A 21,658-nucleotide genomic window follows, 5' to 3' on the forward strand; every position below is an offset into this window, starting at 1 on the left:
TCATTTGGGGTTAGTGTCTGATCTAGCAGTAACATTATATTTCTCCATGCCAGATCAAAGGGTTGTTCTAACCCTTGTAAAACATCAATATAGCCATCAGGGTTATCTGATAATTTACCTAGGTCTATTTTAATTGTCTCTCTCTCTCTGTCTGTCTTTCCTCTCCTTGACTTACTCAATTTGCTTTTATCCTGTTCTATTATGTTGTCATAGACCCATAGTACTGGGTCATCAGTTCTAAGGCCCTGGCCAAGGAGCCAAGGCTTGGAGATTGTATTGCAGAGGGGTAAGTTGGGTAGAAATCGGGGGAGGAGAGCATCTTACACAATGGGAGAGCAATCCTCCTAGCTATTTACAAACTTGGGGCCCTGGCAAGTTGGTGGGGAACGGGTCCCACATAACTGTCGAGAGCTGTATGCCTAAATTGGGAGGGACATGAGGGACAAGACTCCCTGGGTTCATAGCCTAGATGCCTAAGGACACAGCGTAGAGCTTCGTTAGATCCCTTTGGAGATACAACTTGCTCTAATACGTGGGAGAGGAAATGAAAGTCTGAACCATTAGTATCTAGGAGGCAGGGATTGGAGGAAGTAGATTCAGAGGTAAGGAGAATTTTGGGGCTACACTTTCAAGAAAGTCATGGTCAGGACCCAGGAGGTATGGGTCAGAAGGAAAGGTGGGGTGCACACATGGGTGACTGTTGAGTAGGGACTTCTGGCTGTGCCGTGATCTCAACCGGCTAACGCCGGGAGTTCAGGACGACAGCTTTCTGCCTCTAGTTGTCCCTTGGCTTCCCCAGGAAAATTGAAAGTGGAAGCTGTTTCCAGGCAGATCAGTGCTCCCAACCCAGAAGGGTTGGGGGTTGTTAGAAAGCCTTTTCCCAGACAGCCTCACACCTGAGTCTTAAGTCTGGCAGCCATGCTGATCGTTTTTTTAACTGGCCGACAGGTACCCCGTATTTTCCTCTGATTCTAAGGAAGGATAGGATAGAATAGCAAGCGAAAGTGGTCCAATATTACTCACTGCTTTGGAGAGTCCCTTCGTGGTTGCCAAAATGTTACCAGGGTGTCCTTGCTCCTAGAGCTCCCAAGATGTTGGCGGGCCACTTCCAAGATGGCGGCAAGCCTCTTGTTCTCTGACCTGGGGTTCTTGGCCTCATGGATTCCAAGGAATGGAATCTTGGGCCATGCGGTGCGTGTTATAGCTCTATTAGAAGCCATGGGTCGTGGAAGAGAACCGTGGAACCCAGCGACTAGTATTCAGCTCGATTAGGATGAACGCGGGCACTTAGCTGTGCAGGAACAATGGCAAGCCTTTAGCCCGATCGGGAATGGCAATGGGTGCCTCACTGGATCAGGAGCACAGCGGACACCCTGCTGGATCTGGAAGGGCGGAAGTCAGTGTCAGCAGCAGGTCTGCGATGGTGGCAAACAACAGTGGTGGACGGCAAGTGAAAGTACAGCTGGAGCCATAACAAACACAGACCAGAAGAGTATGCAGTTGCAAGATTTAATAGAGTGAAAACAGAGCTCCCATACAATGGGAGGGGACCCAAAGGTGGTTGCCCAACAACTACAATTTACAACAAGAATACTGTGTACATCAAGCCGGTATGGATTTCAGTCTTGGTATTTTTAGGGTCATGCCAAGGGTATTGTTGGTCTGTCCCCAAGGGACAGCTGAGGAAGGGAACTTAGGCTTGATTTTCAATGCTAAAATAGCATATAGATTTTTGGAGACATTTGTATTTTCTTTGTCTGTGTTCAGTTTTGTAGTTTCTACCGAAATGCAAGGCTCTACCAGAAATGGCTTTGGTCACTTATGGGTTGGTCAGTATAATAAGCTTGTGATACAATTCCTTTTTTAATTACTAACAAGCATGGAGTGAGCAATGAAAGTGAATTGGCATTTTCCCAGTTGGTGGTAGAGAAAGTCTGGGGTTGGTTGCCAAAATTGCCATATTGATTAGATTACAAGTAGACACTGAAGGGAAAAATCATGAAATTTAAAGTACAGTCCAGGGAACCCAAGAGTCCAAGTGAAGGATATATCCTTTTCTCTTTGTCCTTTGCTATGACAACCTCCTGATGCAGATTTGGATTGTTTTCCTCATTATGTAGACCAACACCTGAGGGTAAAGGGTAGGGTGGTTGTTTCTTTCCAGGCTTTCAGAATGGCAGGTACCAAGCTTGTGTGAGTGGATATGTGGGTACACACCTGCCCTTACCACAAAATATTTGTAACATATACTAATAAATGTATGAATGACTAATAGTGTGTATTTCCATTTTCAAATGCATCATTCAAACGGTAACGAGTTTCTAATTGGTAGATTATGGTGTAGTGTGTGAGAGAAGTGTGGGAGTAAAGAATGGCACCCCAAGAACCTGAAGTGATTAGTGACTGCCCAGAGTATTCTGTCAATGTGTGGCAAAGCTGGCCTTGCCTTATTTGCCCTTCTTGCCCCCCGTCCCTTTCCTGTGCCTCTGTTTAGAATTTTTCCCCTTTATACCTGTATATTACTTTTTCTTTCATTCATTTATTCACGATAAATGTGATTGGACCTTTGGGACACAGTTTTTGAGCCTTGAATTCAAGTTTTAAAAAGTTTCTTTCTTTTCTTTTTTTTGAGACAGGGCCTCACTCTGTCACCCAGGCTAGAGTGCAGTGGCAATCATGGCTCACTGCAACCTTGAACTCTTGAGCTCAAGGGGTCCTTCTGCCTTGGCCTTGTAGTAGCTGGGATTACAGGCTTGCACCACCACACCTGGCTTTTATTTTATTTTATTTTATTTTTGAGAATTGGTGGTCGCACCGTATTGCCCAGGCTTATTTTGAACTTCAAGGCTCAAGTTATCCTCCCACGTTGGCCTCCCAAAGTGGTGGGATTACAGGTCATTGTGCTTGGCCTTAAAAAGTTTTTTAGAGTGCTAGTTTCTTGTGGACTATAAAAAGTTGACTGTAGGTAGTTAAATGTATATTTGGTTTACCATATAGTTGAAGCTGTTTAATTCATAATGGAATTCTATTATTCAAAAAAATTTGTAGCTATTGCTAAGAAGCCCAATAGATTTTATAATAAACCATCACGAAAGTTCTGCATATATATGGAAGAAAGAATTATTTTCTGAGAACAGAGAGAAACAGCACTGAGATTCAAAGGTTGAGCAGCATATTTTCCTCAGGTTCAGAGAGTTGTGGTAACATACATTTTTAATGTATGGTATTTGTGTGAGGCCTCTAATTTTCCTCTATCTCTGATTACTAATTTCATCTGCCTATCCCATGGGTGCCTATGAAGGTTCTTGTGTGTGTGTGTGTGTGTATAATGTATATAATATACATATATGATGAATGTATTATAAATAATATATCTAGATGTATTATAAATAATATATCTGGATATATTATATATAATATTTTGTGTTTTGTGAAATATGCAGTGTTATTTAGTGTGTATATTTTTAATTCCCTTAAATGCTGTTTTACTGTGGATTTTATTGTTTCTCCTTTGTGTTTACCACTGTTTTAAACATTTCATCATGTTTCTATATGCATATCTATTCAACTTACTGCTTTTGATTGCTGCATTAATATTTCATGGAATGCATTTTCCACATTACTTATCTGCTTCTCTACTGATGCCCCCAGCTACTCTTACAAACAATGCTCCAGGGAATATATCAAATGTGTTCCCTTATGGAATTGTATATGAATTTCCTATGCAATATATACCCAGGAGTTGTATAGTTGGGTCATAGAATTGGCATTACCTATGAAAGCTTAGTACATGATTGCTCTGTGGAGTGGCTTACCAGTATGCATGTGGGTTCCTTTTCTTCATGTTCTTGTTAACAGCTTTGTGTGTTCTCAAATCTCATATTTAAGCCACTTTACATTATCACACTGCTAAGAATTATCACATTGATTAATAACTTATATCACAGAGTCACATTTTTATTCTGGCAGCTAGAGCTGAAAAACTTACAATGGGGATATTGAGGGAAGATTGAAATTCTTGTTGAAGTTTAAAGTGTTGCATGATAATGTGCAAGAAGGCTCACTGTCTAGAGGACACAGATTATACCTTGTTGACCCATCTAGAAACATGATCTTATCAGAGTCCTGAAGTTGATTACATTTAGGTAGTCTGACTGCCCTCACCAGTTACCAAAGTTAATTAACAAGCCAATAAACTAATTCATGACGAAAAGTAAAATTATAGATCCTTTTGGCCATTTCAGTTGTCGTTTTTTTTTTTTCTCTCTAGGAAATCACAATATTATCAGATGAAGGTAGCTTTGTGAGTTTTATATCAGGGCAAGAGTAAATATTGATCTGAAGAGTGAAGCATCTTTTATTAGAATTTTGATTATTGGAATTTTATCAGAAAAACTTTTTTAAATGTTATTAGATAGCTGAACTTTCACAGTTGTTAACCCAGAATGAAAGTAGCCAAAATCATTTTTTTCCTTTTCCTTGTTTTCTAGTGAAAAATATTATGATTATTATGATTAGAAATAGCAATGTAGAAACCATGCATATATATCAGGATGCTTGCAGTTTATTACTAGTAGAGGAATAGTAATCTGACAACCAGTCTGTAAACAGAGACTTCAAAGTGAAAATTTCCCATTTTAAGACTAAAAAAACTCTTTATGGTTTTTATAATAGTAAGGCTAAATCTAAATATTTCACCTAAAGATTATATAATAACAGCCCTGGAAAATGCAAAATACTGAATATGTACATCATGTATAGATCATGGGAGAATACTGCCACCTTGTGCATATAGGATGCTATTTTATGCCTCCATTTTCTTTTGTTATACCAGCTAATAATGTGCTTTTTCAGTTTGGTACTGTGGTTAGATGTGTAAATGTGTAAAACATTTATTTTTTTATGCAGTAAAATCAAGCCAACTATTCTTTCGGCAGGAGGAGGGTTTTTTGTTGTTGTTGGTTTTTTTTGTTTTTTTTTTTTTTTGAGACGGAGTCTTGTTCTGTCACCCAGGCTGGAGTACAGTGGTGTGATCTCGGCTCATTGCCACCTCCGCCTCCCGGGTTCAAGCGATTCTCCTGCCTCAGCCTCCTGAGCACCTGGGACTACAGGCACGTGCCACCACACCCAGCTAATTTTTTTTTTTTTTAATTTGTAGTAGAGATGGGGTTTCACTGTATTAGCCAGGATGGTCTCGATCTCCTGACCTTGTGATCTGCCCACCTCGGCCTCCCAAAGTGCTAGGATTACAGGCATGAGCCACTGTGCCCGGCCCGGTCTTGTTTTTTGAAAGATGTTAAATTTGGTATGGTTAGCTCTAAGAATTGGAATGTCTGAGAGATCATACTGGTTAATTGACCTCTGGGATTAGTTGAGAATTGGATTCTTTTATTTGAATCTTATGGAAAGTTGGTAATTCTTTAATCATTCTTCATTTTAGTGCTTGCAGTACTTTGGGGTTATTCTGAATGGCAGAATTCATTACACTGTCGGAGGTATAGGGAATTTGGCTTCTGACACAAACATATCCCTTGATTTTTAAATGTTTTCCTTTAGCTGAAGTGCAGAAGAATGACTACAACACAGGGTGAGCATCCTTAATTTGAAAATCTAAAATCCAGAATGTTCCAACATTGGAAACTTTTTGAACACTGTCATGAGATAGTGATTCCTTTGCTTCCTGATAGTTCAGTGTATACAAACTTTGTTTCATGCACAAAACCATTAAAAATATTGTATAAAATTACCTTCGGGCTATGTGAAAAGATTATATGAAACATAAATAAATTTTATGTTTAGACTTGGGTCCCATCCCCAAGAAATCTCATTGTGTATATGTAAATATCCCAGAATCTGAAAAATATCTGAAATCTGAAACACTTCTGGTCCCAAGCATTTTGGATAAAGGATGCTCAACCTATAATAACATGTAATAGTTTCTTGAAACACTATTGATGTAAATAAAAAAATGAGTTATTTCAAATATTCTGGTTATCTGAGAGCCTGACTTAGATGGGTTGCAGATATTATTGCCTCTCTGAAGAGGAAGAATTATGAGACGGGAAGTCTGCCTTTGGATACTCACAATTAACTTAGCTGTGTGACCAGGGATGCTTCTCTGGGCAGTTTCTTTATCTGAAAAATGAGCAATTGAACTGGATGGGTTCTGAGGATCTTTTTAGTTTTCAAATTCTGTGACTATGTAAAGTTTTACTCTAATTTTAAAATGCTATGCTGTAATACTGTTCAAAATACTTATTATACTCATGTATAAGAAGTTATTAAAAAATTTAATCATATAGTTATATTTAACTATCAGAGTATATACTAGTAATTTGGTGGGGAGGGGATTGGAATATGTGTACATAAAAGTTTAAAACTAGAAGCCTGGGAAATTTACCTGTTTTTTATTTAACACCTGGGGCACTTGAAGATATCAGAAGATTGGTTTGGGGGTAATCTAGATTTTAATTGTATATGATTTATGCATAATCCTGTTTTGGGTATAAATGCATTCCAAATGCCTACATTCAACTTCTTAGAAGACTCCGAAAGTTGATATAAATATGGTAGAGTCCATTTCATAAGCCCAATTTTATGACTGGGATGAAAAGAGAGAAAAAGGTACCTACAGCTGAAAATTTGGAAGTTCTTTAGAATATTACCCAACTTGAAAATTTAAGGCCAAAGACTCTTCAGGATGTAAATCCCTTCATTTTATAGTGTATAACAGCAGATCTTTCCTGCTCATTTTGATTCATTTCCTCATGAAGTGCTAAGAATGAACCCATGTGACCAAGTTTAGCTTTTTACTTTGGGGCCATCTGGGGATAATTTTTTATATTCTAGGGATAATTTTAAGGAAAATGATTTTCGTTGTTAAGCTACATAAACATGCCAAATTCAACCTCTGTACTGAAATGATTTCCCTGTGCCTTGCCTTGAGATTTTTGCATTTATTTTGTGTAATACCAAATTACTATTTTGTAGAGAACAGAATTATAATAAATGTTGAAATTCACTAATAAAATGCAATCACATAAAATCTATGCATATTATAAGCCATTTAAGATGTTATTGTATTAAAATATACATTTATCCGTCTGATTATTGAAATATAATAAGAAAATACTAAGTAAATTATACTTCATAAAAGTGAAGATAGTTTATTCATGAAAAAAAGCAAAGTGGAAAATATCCTAATCTGTTTTTAGAATGTGAAAATCTTATGGTTCAATCCCAAGTTTTGGCACCAAAAAAAAAAAAAAAAAAAGTAAAATCTTAAGAAAATGAGTGTGTCACTGGTAACATTAGTCGTGATGTTTTTCCATAGAGATTTTTCCAAAATCTCCGTTCCAAAATCTCTCTCTGCAATGAGGTAGGAATGTTATGGGATTAGAAAAAATATTTGGTGTTAGTTTATAACTAATCTACAAATCCAGTCTCTGGATTGATACTCTTCAGATATTTTGAAGTTTTTGTAGAGGGACTGTAGCTTTTATTAATAGCAAATCATAGTTGTAAACAGAGCATTCCTAGTTTCTTTGTCTTAATTTTATGTATAGATGGAGATTTCAGCTCATAATTAATTACCTGTATCTGGCTCAGTTGTATTATGTTCATGTTCATTTGTTTGAAAAGCCTTTGAACTAGAACAAGAATTATGATTGTAATAAAAAAACTTGCTTGTCAGCTGTTATTTTCTTCTTTCTTGAGAATTACAGAGAATAAGAACACTTTCTAATGAGTGCATCTTTTTTGATTTTGAAATTTTAATGCAGCAAATAACTTTCAAGATAGAAAAGGGTTTTTGTTATTTGCACCATAAACTGCATAGTTGAATTTGTGGTAAGAAGACTCACCACCAATTTATTTCAGTAGCCAAGATCAAACTAGGGTACTATGCCAAAACATGTAATAAAAAGTGATGCAATACTTCAGCATGATTGCTTATTATGTTTTGTACAGGTCCAGACCTATCTGTTCTTACATGATGTGCAAAATTTAATGATTCAGCCATTGATTTTGATAAATAAGGATTTTTACAAGTATGAAATATTGGTGTTTTGGATATTAAAAATAGCGTGTTATGAAATATTGGTATTTTGGAAATTAAAAATAGCATGTTATTTTGGAATATTAAAAGTGAGTATAGCCATTAACTGTTACAATATGTGGGTCAAGGTAGAGATTGGTAGCTATATGGAATTTGAAGAATTTAGAATGTAAACCCAGCACTGAGATTTTTAATCTACTTTATGTGTCTACTACTAGTCAGTCTACTTGATAAATTGGTCTTTTTAAAAAAATCGTAGCAGAAGATTAATAATTATGATTTTTTTCTCATATGTGTAAAACTTTGTTTCCTTGCAAAACTTTTTAGGTCATTCTACAATGTAAACCCAATAACATGTACAAAATGAGACATTTATATTTTAAGCATATCTTCTTCCTTTTTGCAACTTTTTATTTCTTCCTTTGAATGCCTTAAATTTATTGGTTGTAGCCCTCTGTGAAGCAGGTGCTGCTCATCAGAGTGATTCTATATTCAGAAATATTAGTATATGGACATTTTAATGTGTGCTAATTTTATTTAACCTTATACAATATTAGTGGGCATAAGGTGTTTTAGATGATTGTGAGTTAATAATCAATGATATACTGTACAGTTTTAAGATGTTTAGCATTGGTCTCATTTATATATTTTTTCTTCTCACTAGGCAAGAAGTTATGAAATGGAATGGATGGGGATATAATGATTCTAAATTCATCTTCAATAAGAAGGGCCAAATTGAATTGACTGGGAAAAGGTAACACTGGTTTATTTCTTCTTTTGTTCCTCCTTTAGTTCTTTCTTTCTATGAAAAATTTTAAACATACATGAAAGTTTAATGATTCTTCCTTGAGTTTAAACATTATCAACATTTTGCCATAACTGCTTTTTTTCCCCTGGTAATATTTCAAATTCTGATGTTGTCATGTCACCTCTAAATATATGTATATGTGTGTGTGTGTGTGTATATATATATGTTATATGTCTTAAAAAATAAAGACCTAATATAACCAATTATATAATATTATATATCCAAAATAGCAAAAATTTATCTAGTTATCCAGTTCATATTCACATTCTCCAGTTGTCTCACAAACATCTTTTATAGGTAGTTTATTTGTGTCAGGATCCAAATAATGTCTATAAGCCACCCACCACCCAATTCCCATGCCATTCAGTTTTTTGAAAGTAGCTTCATATTTAAATCTGGTAATTTACAAGGAGTGTGGGTTATTATGAAAGGTAAATGATTTTAGGTCTGTGTGAATATAAATAGTATTTAAAAAAATTATCTTCTGAGATAAATTAGGAAAGAAGCGATAGGGAAAGATCAGTCATTTTTGTGATAGCTTTCCTATGTCTTAAATGTGGTTATTTGTTGATAAGAATTACAAAGTATATTTGTTCAATCATACCTCAGTAAAACTGGAAAAATATTAAAAAGAATTCTAAAGGATATTTGTGTTATTCCTGTTTGTTCTAGATATGGTCAGAATTGTAAAATGAGTTCTTTGTTGGTTTTAAGCAATACTGCCCTTGCCAAAGCTCTGTTTTTTGGTTTGGTCTGTTGAATTTTGATACAACATTTGAAAGGGCAGTGAGTACAACTATGTAATACTTGAATGCTGGAGCCAAAAATAAAAAGAAATTGAGACTAAGTAAAAAATTGAATCAGATATATTATGAATCTATTCCAGTATTGTACCCTGATTTAATATCTATTGGACATTACTTAAGTTAATGTTTTTAAAACATATGCTATATCAATATATTAAAATGTCGGCAAAGTAAGTTTCATTCCTTTGGAGAAGTTATTTGTTTCCTTTTCATTTCAATGTATTAATAATTTTTCTATTTTTCTGACTTACTAATATTTTGTACTTAAAATAAAACCTCAGGAATAGTAATTTGAAAGTAATTTTAATGAAGGTATGAAGATGTACATTTGACTTTTTTTTAATTAGGAAAATAAATTTCTGTGTTCTCATTCCCATCCTTAAGTGTGACTGGGTAGCAAGCAATGGAGGCTTAGTTGAGAAATTGTGTAATTCAGGTAGAGGGATTTCTGGTTAATATCAGACTTACCAGTGTTCTAAATGTTGAATCTTTTATGTTTTATTTACATAGAATAATGTCTAATACAGTAGAAACATCGATGTAGAGATTGGCTTTTCAAAATCTTCTGAAGGAGTAAAAATTAATCTTCTGAACTTTGAAAACCAAATTTCTCTCTTCTCGGACACTGTCCTCATTTCTCCTTCTCTTTTTCTCTCTTTGTGTTTGGACCTTGAAGGTATACAGCATTTCTGTTTTATGGAACAGGGTAGATAGTCACTAGTATTTCAGCAAAGTCTTCTGTACAGTACTGCAGGCCATGTAATGGTTTATATGAGAAGGTGTGTGTGTATGTGTGTGTGTGTGTGAAATGAATGACTAGTCATAAAACATCACAGGTAAATATACCTTAGTGGGTCCCATGGGTTCAGGATCTCATTCTCATTTTGGGTGTTCTGGCACTTGATTTGTCAGTTTCCTGGAAGAGATGAGGCTGTAGGGGTCTGACACACATGCCACGCTTCTAAGAGACTGATTTAAAAAATTAGAACCTCAGTGTATTCATTTATGGTTAGATTATTCCCTTTTCAGGGTATGGAATACTTGTTAGTGCCCTTTCTGATGTTAGGGTATCTAGAGAATAGCATTTGCAACTTAGATATTCTTTGGAGAACATACATTCAGAACAAAGGAGATTTGATGGTCTTGATAGAGATTTTTATATAGGCTGTAATAGAACCAGAGAATTTGTCTGTTGGTTTTAATGGGTTACTACCACTCCTACCAGAATGCATTCCTTAAAGGCCTCATTTCTTTGCATTGTTGACTCCTAAGTCAGAGTCCAGTGGGGGAGAGGGAGAATAAGGGTGCATCTGACTGGAAGAGCCTGCAAGGGAGACCAGGAAAGTGAATATCTGGCAAATTTGCATTAGTGGAGGGTAGCTTTTGCCTTCCTTCAAGACTTACACAAAGGATAATTCCCCAAACATATAAATGGGATTTAGGTGCTCTGAGATTAAATATATACTAAACAAACAATAACTAAAATGAAATAACAAAATTCAATTCCCATTTTGGTGGGAAGCACCAGTACCTTGTCACAGGATAATAAACTGGGTTGAATTGAATCATAACTTTCTCTATATCTAGTCTGTTTTCCTAAGAATAATTGGCAAATGAGTAGGTTTCTCTGATTTTTATCAGAAAACATTTACAAACACTCTTAAGATAATAATATCTACTATTTATTGAGTGCCTACTGAGTTATCTTACAATAACCCTATCAGATGGTTAGAGTTATCTTCTTAAAAATAATGAGGATGAGGAAAGTTAAGTAGCTTACCTGAAGTCACCTGCTCAGTGGTAAATTGGGATTAAAAACCAGGTGTTTTTTTAAACTTCATTCTTCTGCAGTTTCTATTATACTGTGTTTCTGAGTTACTTCTGCGGTAACTAAACTCATCCACTGTACTGATCTTGTTCTGTCTCCAAACCCTGGGAGCACTACACTCTGTATACCAGCACGGTAGAATTGGTCATATTATAAAAGATTATCTTGTGTCAAAAATTCCTGTTGTTACTGTGAAAGGCAAAGGGGAGAAGCGTAAGAAGATTGTGATATTCCTGAAAGCGAAAATGGAATTCATGACTACAAAGGCTGAGTACAAGAAAACACTGTTTGGCTGAACAGTATTAATTCACTCTTATTTATTAATAATATTAGATGGTAAGGACCATTTTTGAAATTTTTTGTAGAGACTTTCTATTCTGGCAGTGAGGTAGACTGAAATAATTCAGGCCCCTCGTCTTCTATAACCACATAGAAAAGTTGGATAAAATATCAGAAGAAAGAAATATAACAGAGCTGGAAAGAAAGAAAGGGAAATCCCAGGTGCCAGAAACTAATGTGATTATCAGTGAAAGTTGATGAGGTGTGGGGTTCTCCTATTTCTGATCCAAAGAACATTGAAAAGGTAGATTTTTTTTTCTTCAGAACTGTCTGTATTTCTTTCTTTTTTATTATTATTATTATACTTTAGGTTTTAGGGTACATGTGCACAATGTGCGTGTTTGTTACATATGTATCCATGTGCCATGTTGTTTTGCTGCACCCATTAACTCGTCATTTGGCATTAGGTATATCTCCTAATGCTGTCCCTCCCCCCTCCCCCCACCCCACAACAGTCCCCGGAGTGTGATGTCCCCCTTCCTGTGTCCATGAGTTCTCATTGTGCAGTTCCCACCTATGAGTGAGAACATGCGGTGTTTGGTTTTTTGTCCTTGAGATAGTTTACTGAGAATGATGTTTTCCAGCTTCATCCGTGTCCCTACAAAGGACATGAACTCATCATTTTTTATGGCTGCATAGTATTCCATGGTGTATATGTGCCACATTTTCTTAATCCAGTCTATCGTTGTTGGACATTTGGGTTGGTTCCAAGTCTTTGCTGTTGTGAATAGTGCCGCAATAAACATACGTGTGCATGTGTCTTTATAGCAGCATGATTTATAGTCCTTTGGGTATAATGGGATGGCTGGGTCAAATGGTATTTCTAGTTCTAGATCCTTGAGGAATCGCCACACTGACTTCCACAATGGTTGAACTAGTTTACAGTCCCACCAACAGTGTAAAAGTGTTCCTATTTCTCCACATCCTCTCCAGCACCTGTTGTTTCCTGACTTTTTAATGATGGTCATTCTAACTGGTGTGAGATGGTATCTCACTGTGGTTTTGATTTGCATTTCTCTGATGGCCAGTGATGATGAGCATTTTTTCATGTGTTTTTTGGCTGCATAAATGTCTTCTTTTGAGAAGTGTGTAGATTTTTATACGGAAATGTAGTTGATTGTCTATATTTTGTGGGAGGGTGACTTTGACATTTCAAACCCAGGCATTACGTTGTAAGCAATTATTAGAAGCTATTATAGAATAACAGCTTTTCCCCTATGTTAGGAGAAGAGTCTGAAATTTTTTTTCTGAGCAGTCTGTCTTCTGAACAGATTTATAATTTATCAGTTTATAAATCTCTAAATTTATAACTTACCACTCTTATTCCTTCTAAGTATGGGTGAATTTAGTCCTCCTGGGTTTAAGCAGCATAAGGCAATACTCTGGAGCCAATTCTAGAGATTTTTTTTTTCCTTCAGCTTTTAAGTTCTGGGGTACATGTGCAGGATATGCAGGTTTGTTTCATAGCTAAACGTGTGCCATGGTGGTTTGCTGCACAGATCAACCCATCCCCTTGGTTATTAGGTTATTAAGCCCCCTATCCATTAGCTGTTTTTCCTGATGCTCTCCCTCCTTCCACTGCTCCTCCGGCCCCAGTGTATGTTGTTCCCCTCCCTGTGTTCATGTGTTCTCATTGTTCAGCTCCTACTTATAAGTGAGAACATGCGGTGTTTGGTTTTCTGTTCCTGTGTTAGTTTGCTGAGGATAATGGCTTCCAGCTCTATCCGTGTCCCTGCAAAGGACATGATTGTGTTCCTTTCTATGGCTGCATAGTATTCCATGGTGTATATGTACCATATTTTCTTTATCCAGTCAATTCATTGATGGGCATTTGGGTTGATTCCATGTGTTTGCTATTGTGAATCATGCTGCAGTGAACATATGCATGCATGTATCTTTATAATAGAATGATTTATATTCCTTTGTGTATTTACCCAGTAAGGGGATTGCTGGGTCAAATGCTATTTCTGCCTCTAGATCTTTGAGGAATCACCACACTGCCTTCCACAATGGTTGAACTAATTTACACTCCACCAGCGTAAAAGCGTTCCTTTATCTCTGCAACCTCGCCGGCATCTGTTGTTTCTGGGCTTTTTAATAATCGCCATTCTGACGTGAGGTGGTATCTCATTGTGGTTTTGATGTGCATTTCTCTAATGATGAGTGATGCTGAGCTTTTTTTCATGTTTGTTGGCTGCACGAATGTCTTCTTTTGAGAAGTGTCTGTTCATGTCCTTTGCCCACTTTTTAATGGGGTTGGTTTTTTCTTGTAAATTTGTTTAAGTTCCTTGTAGACTCTGGATATTAGACCTTTGTCAGGTGCTCCGATTGCAAAAATTTTCTCCCATTCTGTAGGTTGTCTGTTCACTTTGATGATAGTTTCTTTTGCTGTGCAGAAGCTCTTTAGTTTAATTAGATCTCATTTGTCAATTTTGGCTTTTGTTGCAATTGCTTTTGGCATTTTCGTTGTGAAATCTTTGCCCATGCCTGTGTTCTGAATGGTATTGCCTAGATTTTTTTCTGGGGTTTTTATAGTTTTGGGTTTTACATTTAAGTCTTTAATCCATCTTCAGTTAATTTTTGTGTAAGATGTAAGGAAGGGATATAGTTTCAATTTTCTGCATATGGCTATCCAGTTTTCCCAGCACCGTTTATTAAATAGGGAATCCTGGCCGGGCGCAGTGGCTCACACCTGTAATCCCAGCACTTTGTGAGGCTGAGGTGGGTGGATCACCTGAGGTCAGGAGTTTGAGACCAGCCTGACCAACATGGAGAAACCCTGTTTCTACTAAAAATACAAAAATTAGCTGGGCATGGTGGCACATGCCTATAATCCCAGCTACTCGGGAGGCTGAGGCAGGAGACTCGCTTGAACCTGGGAGGCGGAGGTTGCGGTGAGCCAAGATCACGCCATTGCACTCCAGCCTGGGCAACAAGAGCGAAACTCTGCCTTAAAAAAAAAAAAAAAAAAAAAAAAAAAAAAAAAAAAAAAAAAAGGAAATCATTCCCCCTTTCTTGTTTTTGTCAGGTTTGTTGAAGATCAGATGGTTGTAGGTGTGCAGTCTTATTTCTGGGATCTCTATTCTGTTCCATTGGTCTGTGTGTCTTGTTTTTGTGCCAGTACCATGATGTTTTGGTTACTGTAGGCTTGTAGTATAGTTGGAACTTGGGTAGTGTGATGCCTCCAGCTTTGTTCTTTTTGTGTAGGATTGTCTTGGCTATACAGGCTCTTTTTTGATTCCATATGAATTTTAAAATAGTTTTTTCTAATTCTGTGAAGAATGTCAATGGTAGTTTAATGGGAATAGCATTGAATCTATAAATTACTTTGGGTAGTGTGGTAGTATGGCCATTTTCACAATATTGATTCTTCCTATCCATGAGCATAGAATGTTTTTCCATTTGTGTCTTCTCTGAGTTCCATGAGCAGTGATTTGTAGTTGTCCTTGAAGAGGTCCTTCACTTCCCTTGTTAGATGTATTCATAGGTGTTTTATTCTCTTTGTAGCAATTGTGAATGGGAGTTCATTCATGATTTGGCTCTCTTCTTTCCTGTTGTTGGTGTGTAGGAATGCTAGTGATTTTTGCACATTGAGTTTGTATCCTGAGACTTTGCTGAAGTTGCTTATCAGCTTCAGAAGCTTTTGGGCTGAGACGATGGGGTTTTCTAGATACAGGATCATGTCATCTGCAAACAGAAATAGTTTGACTTCCTCGCTTCCTATTTAAATTTTCTTTATTTCTTTCTCTTGCCTGGTTGCCTTGGCCAGAACTTCCAATACTATGTTGAAAGTAGTGGTGAGAGAAAGCATCCTTGTCTTGTGCCGGTTTTCGAGGAGAATGCTTCCAGCTTTTGCTCATTCAGGTATAATATTGACTGTGAGTTTGTTATATATGGCTCTTATTATTTTGAGATATGGTCCTTCAATCCTTACTTTATTGAATTTTTAACATGAAGAGATGCTGAATTTTGTCTAAGGCCTTTTCTGTGTCCATTGAGATAATCCTGTGGTTTTTGTCTTTAGTTCTGTTTATGTGATAAATTATGTTTATTGATTTGCATATGTTGAACCAACCTTGATTGTGGTGGATAAGCTTTTTGATGTATTGCTGGATTCAGTTTGCCAGTATTTTATTGAGGATTTTTGCATTGATGTTCATCAGGGATATTGGCCTGAAGTTTTCTTTTTTTTTGTTGTGTCTCTGCCAGGTTTTGGTATCAAGATGATGCTGATCTCATAAAAGGAGTTAGGTAGCAGTCCCTCCTTTTCAATTTAGTTTCAGTAGAAATGGTACCAGCTCTTCTTTGTACCTCTAGTAGAATTCAGCTGTAAATCTGTCTGGTCCTGAGCTCTTTTTGGTTGGCAGGCTATTACTGTCTCATTTTCAGAACTCATTATTGGTCTATTCAGGGATTCAGGTTCTTCCTGGTTCAATCTTGGGAGGGTGTATATGTCCAGGAACTTATCCACTTTTTTCTAGATTTTCTAGTTCATGTGCATAGAGGTGTTTATAGTATTCTTTGATGATTGTTTGTATTTCTGTAGTGTCAGTGGTGGTATCCCCCTTATCATTTTTGATGGTGTCTGATTCTTCTCTTTTTTCTTCTTTATTAGTCTAGCTAGCAGTCTACCTATTTATTTTTTCAAAAAACCAGCTCCTGGATTCATTGGCTTTTTGAAGGGTTTTTCACGTCTCTATCTTCTTCAATTCTGCTCTAATCTTGGTTATTTCTTGTGCTCTGCTACCTTTGGAGTTTGTTCTTGGTTCTCTAGTTCTTTTAGTTGTCATATTAGGTTGTTAATTTGAGATCTAGTTTTTTGATGTGGGCATTTAGTGCTATAAAATTTCCTCTTAACACTGCTTTAGCTGCACCCCAGAGATTCTGGTACTTTGTCTCTTTGTTCTCATTAGTTTCAAATAACTTCTTGATTTTTGCCTTAATTTCACCTAGGAGTCTTTCAGGTTGTTCAGTTTCCATGTAGTTGTGTGGTTTCGAGTGATTTTTTTAGTCTTGATTCTAACTTGATTGTGCTGTGGTCTGAGAGACTGTTATGATTTCAGTTATTTTGCATTTGCTGGGGGGTGTTTTAATTCCGATTACGTGATCAATTTTAGAGTAAGTGTTGTGGCGATGAGAAAAATATATATTCTGTTGTTTTTGGGTGGAGGGTTCTGTAGATGTCTGTTAAGTCTGCTTGATCCAAAGCTGAGTTCAGGTTTTGAATATCTTTTAATTTTCTGTCTCAGTGATCTGTCTAATATTGTCAGTGGGATGTTAAAGCCTCTCACTATTATTGTGTGTGAGCGTAAGTCTCTTTGTATGTCTCTAAGAACTTGCTTTATGGATCTGGGGGCTCCTCTATTGGGTACATATATATTTAGGATATTTAGCTCTTCTTGTGAAATTGAACCCTTTACCATTATGTAATGCTCTTCTTTGTCTTTTGTGGTCTTTGTTGGTTTAAAGTCTGTTTTGTCAGAAACTAGGATTGTGACACCTGCTTTTTTCTGTTTTGCATTTGCTTGGTAAATTTTCCTCCATCCCTTGCTTTTGAGTCCATGTGTGTCTTTGCATTTTACATGGGTCTCTTGACAGCATACTAATGGGTCTTGACTCTTCACCCAGCTTGCAATTCTGTGTCTTTTAATTGGGGCATTTAGCCCATTTACATCTAAGGTTTTTATTATGTGTGAATTTGATCCTGTCATCATGATGCTAGCTGGTTATTTTGCATACTTGTTTATGTGGTTGCTTCATAGTGTCACTGGTCTGTGTACTTCAGTGTGTTTTTATAGTGGCTGGGAACCATTTTTCTTTTTCATATTTAGTGCTTTCTTCAGGAGCTCTTGTAAGGCAGGCCTGGTGGTGATGAATTCCCTCAGCATTTGCTTGTCTGGAAAGGATCTTCTTCTTTGCTTATGAAGCTTAGTTTGGCTGGATATGAAATTCTGGGTTGAAAATTCTTTTCTTTAAGAATATTGAATACTGGCCCCCAATCTCTTCTGGCTTATAGGGTTTTTGCTGAGAGGTCTGCTGTTAGTCTGATGGGTTTCCCTTTGTAGGTGACCTGGCCTTTCTCTCTGGCTACCCATAACATTTTTTCTCTCTTTTCAACCTTTGAGAATCTGATGATTATGTGTCTTGGGGTTGATCTCATGGAGTATCTTACTGGGGTTCTCTGGACTTCCTGCATTTGAATGTTGGCCTGTCTTGTTAGGTTGGGGAAGTTCTCCTGGATTATATTCTGAAGTATGTTTTCCAACTTGGTTCCATTCTCTCCATCTCTTTCGGGTACCCCAATCAGTCATAGGTTCAGTCTTTTTTACATAGTCCCACATTTCTCAGAGGTTTTGTTCATTTCTTTTCATTCTTTTTTCTCTATTCTTGTCTGCCTTGAAGACTATAGTCTTCAAGCTTTGAGATTCTTTCCTCCTCTTGGTCTATTCTGCTATTGATACTTGTGGTTGCATTGTGAATTTCGTGTGTTGTGTTTTTCAGCTCCATCAGATTAGTTACGCTCCTCTCTAAACTAGCTCTTCTGGTTTTCAGTTCCTGTATTGTTTTATCATGATTCTTAGCTTTTTTGCATTGGGTTAGAGCATGTTCCTTTAGCTCAGCGAAGTTCGTTATTACCCACCATCTGAAGCCTACTTCTGTGAATTCAACCATCTCAGCCTTAGCCCAGTTTTCTGCCCTTGCTGGAGAGGTATTGTGGTCATTTGGAGGAGAAGAGGTACTCTGGCTTTTTGAGTTTTCAGTATTTTTGCATTGATTCTTTCTCATCTTTGTGGGATTATCTAGCTTCAATTTTTTGAGGTTGCTGACCTTTGAGTGGGATTTTTGTGTGGTCTTTTTTTTGGATGCTGTTGTTGTTGCTTTCTGTTTGTTTGTTTTTCTTTCAACAGGCCACTTTTTCGTGGGGCTGCTGTGGTTTGTTGGGGGATTGCTCGTGACCCTATTTGCCTCATTTTTCCCAGACCTGGAGGTATCACCAGTGGAGGCTGTGAAACAGCAAAGATGGCAGCCTGCTTTTTCCTCTGGGAGCTCCGTCCCAGGATGGGTAGTGACTTGTTGCTGGCCTGGACGCTCCCATAGGGTGTCTGGAGACCCCTGTTGGGAGCTCTGATGCAGTCAGGAGGAACAGGATGGCTGGTTTTTGGTGGAGCAGGTGTGCCATGTTGGGCACAACCCTTCCATGTCCAGACTGCCTGGACTCTTCAGAGCCAGCAGGCTGGAAAGGCTGAGTCAACTGAACTGCAGAGACATCAGCTGTCTCTCACCCAAGGGGCTCTGTCCCAGGGAGAGATCAGAGTTCTGTCTGTGTCACCCTGTCTGGAGTTGCTGAAATTCCCACAGGGAGTCCCCACCCAATGAAGAGCAATGGATTGGGGTCCCACTTAAAAAAAGCAGTCTGGCCACAATCTGGCATAGCAGCTGTGTTGCATTGTGTGGGATTCCTTCTCATTCAGACCACCTGGACTGCCTGGAGCTGGCAGGCTAGAACAGCTGAGTCAACCTAACCACAGAAATGGTGGTTGCTCCTCCTTCGGGGAACTCATCCATCTCAGACAGTCTCCAGCTTGTTGTACTGGCTGGCTGGAATTCCAAGCCAGTGGGTCTTAACTTGTCAGGTGCTATGGAAGTGTGGCCTGCAGAACAATGTTGCTTGGATCCCTGGATTCAGTCCCCCTCCTAGGGGAGTGAGCAGATGGATCTTCCACCTTGCTGGTATTCCTAGGGTGGAGTCTGTAAAACTCCTGAGTTACTGTGTGAGCCTGAGTGACTGTTCTTGTGAGACTGCACAGCTCTGTGTATTGAACCCAAGGCCCTGGTGGCATGGGGTCACGAGGGGATCTCCTGATCCACAGGCTACAAAGATGTGTGGGAGAAGTGTGGTTTCCCTGGTGGGGTTGCACAATCTCTCACTGCTCTGCTTGGCTGGGGGTGGGGGTTCCTTTGGCTCCATGCTTCTCCCAGTTGGACCATCACCCCACCCCACCCTTTGTTCTCCATGGGTCGAGCTGTCTGCCCAGTCAGTCCTGATGTGAGAACCTGGATACTTTAGTTGAAGGTGCTGAATTCAGTTGCCATTTTCTTTCTTCTCCATGAGAGCTGTGGATCACAGCTGCTTCTAATCAGCCATCTCAGTCCCTATAGATTTCTATAAACTAAAATTTTTGAAAAATGTCATTATTTTTGACTTTATGGGTATTATACATTGGTACTTACAAATCACAAGTTAGTATATAAATGAAAAATTTGAGTTTGTTAGATTTTGTCTTTCTGATGGCATAATTTTTAATTGAAGCTTTATCTGATTATAAAAAGGCTGTTAAATTGCTTAGCAATGGTGGAACTCACCCTGAGGTTAGATGATTGTATATACTCATCAGGGGAACCCACCCCCAATATTTCAACATAGGTTCTTTCTATTTTCCCTAAGTGTCGGCTGGTCTGAGAAATAAAGAGAAAGTACAAAGAGAGGAATTTTACAGCTGGGCCGCCGGGGGTGATACCACGTTATCGGTAGGTCTGTAATGCCCCCTGAGCCACAAAACCAGCAGGTTTTTATTAGGGATTTCAAAAGGGGAGGGGGTGTACAAACAGTGAATAGGTCACAAAGATCACATGCTGCAAAGGGCAATAAAGATCACAAGGCAAAGGGCAAAGTAAAGATCACAAGGCAAAGGGTAAAATTAGAATGACTGATGAAGGTCTATGTTCGGCTGTGCACGTATTGTCTTGATAAACATCTTAAACAACAGAAAACAGGGTTCGAGAGCAGAGAACTGGTCTGACCTCAAATTTACCAGAGCAGGATCTTTTCCCCACCCTAATAAACCTGAGGGTAATGCAGGAGACCAGGGCGTATTTCAGTCCTTATCTCAACCACATGAGACAGACACTCCCAGAGCAGCTGTTTATATACCTCCCCCCCCAGGAATGCATTCCTTCCCCAGGGTATTAATTATTAATATTCCTTGCTGGGAAAAGAATTCAGCGATATCTCTCCTACTTTCACGTCCATTTATAGGCTCTCTGCAAGAAGAAAAATATGGCTCTATTCTGCCTGACCCCACAGGCAGTCAGACCTTTGGTTGTGTTCCCTTGTTCCTTAAAATCGCTGTTATTCTGTTCGTTTTCAAGGTGCACTGATTTCATATTGTTCAAACACACATGTTTTACAGTCAGTTTGTACAATAGTGGTCCTGAGGTGACCTACATTCTCAGCTTATGAAGATAACAGGATTAAGAGATTAAAGACAGGCGTAAGAAATTATAAGAGTATTAATTTTGGGATCTGATAAATGTCCATGAAATCTTCACAATTTATGTTCCTCTGCCATGGCTCCAGCCAGTCCCTCTGTTCGGGGTCCCTGACTTCCCGCAACATATACTAATATTTTTACTGCTTCTTATGTGCTGCCCCAGAGTGAGAGTCACTTTGTCTTTAGTCATTGTCAGTCCTGATGTTCACTTCCCTCTTGGATAATTTTTGTCCACAGAATTTTTTCTTTCCATGTAGAATGATTTCATTGCCCTTGAAAACTTGTTCTGGTTCTGTATCTTCTATAGTATAGTCTATTTCAGCCCTATGGGAAAGTGATAAATTGATCTCACCTTATATTTTACAACAGAAACCATTTAATGTTCTCAAACTAATCTTCAGTCATGGAAAAGAAGAAGATCCATTCAGTAGTCACTGTGATTCAACAGTTGGTATAAGTGCTTAACTTTCCCTTTATCGCATCTCTGGCTAAAGTTTCATGTTCTCTGCCCATGTGTTCATCTCACAAATTAAATGTTGCTGTAGCTTT

At 38.0% G+C, this 21,658-nt stretch overlaps 1 protein-coding gene across 2 annotated transcripts in view; it reads left to right on the plus strand.

The window, feature by feature from the left end:
- AGPS (alkylglycerone phosphate synthase) overlaps positions 1 to 21,658 on the plus strand; it is a 153,983-nt gene that overhangs the window by 18,988 nt on the left and 113,337 nt on the right. For both annotated transcript variants that reach the window (XM_003253765.4, XM_030803672.1), the window contains exon 2: positions 8,721 to 8,810. In XM_003253765.4, the coding sequence (XP_003253813.3) occupies positions 8,721 to 8,810 (90 nt within the window). The remainder of the gene's footprint in view (positions 1 to 8,720; positions 8,811 to 21,658) is intronic.

The sequence above is a fragment of the Nomascus leucogenys genome, chromosome 22a (genome assembly GCF_006542625.1).
Source record: "Nomascus leucogenys isolate Asia chromosome 22a, Asia_NLE_v1, whole genome shotgun sequence".
Classification (NCBI taxonomy): domain Eukaryota; kingdom Metazoa; phylum Chordata; class Mammalia; order Primates; family Hylobatidae; genus Nomascus; species Nomascus leucogenys.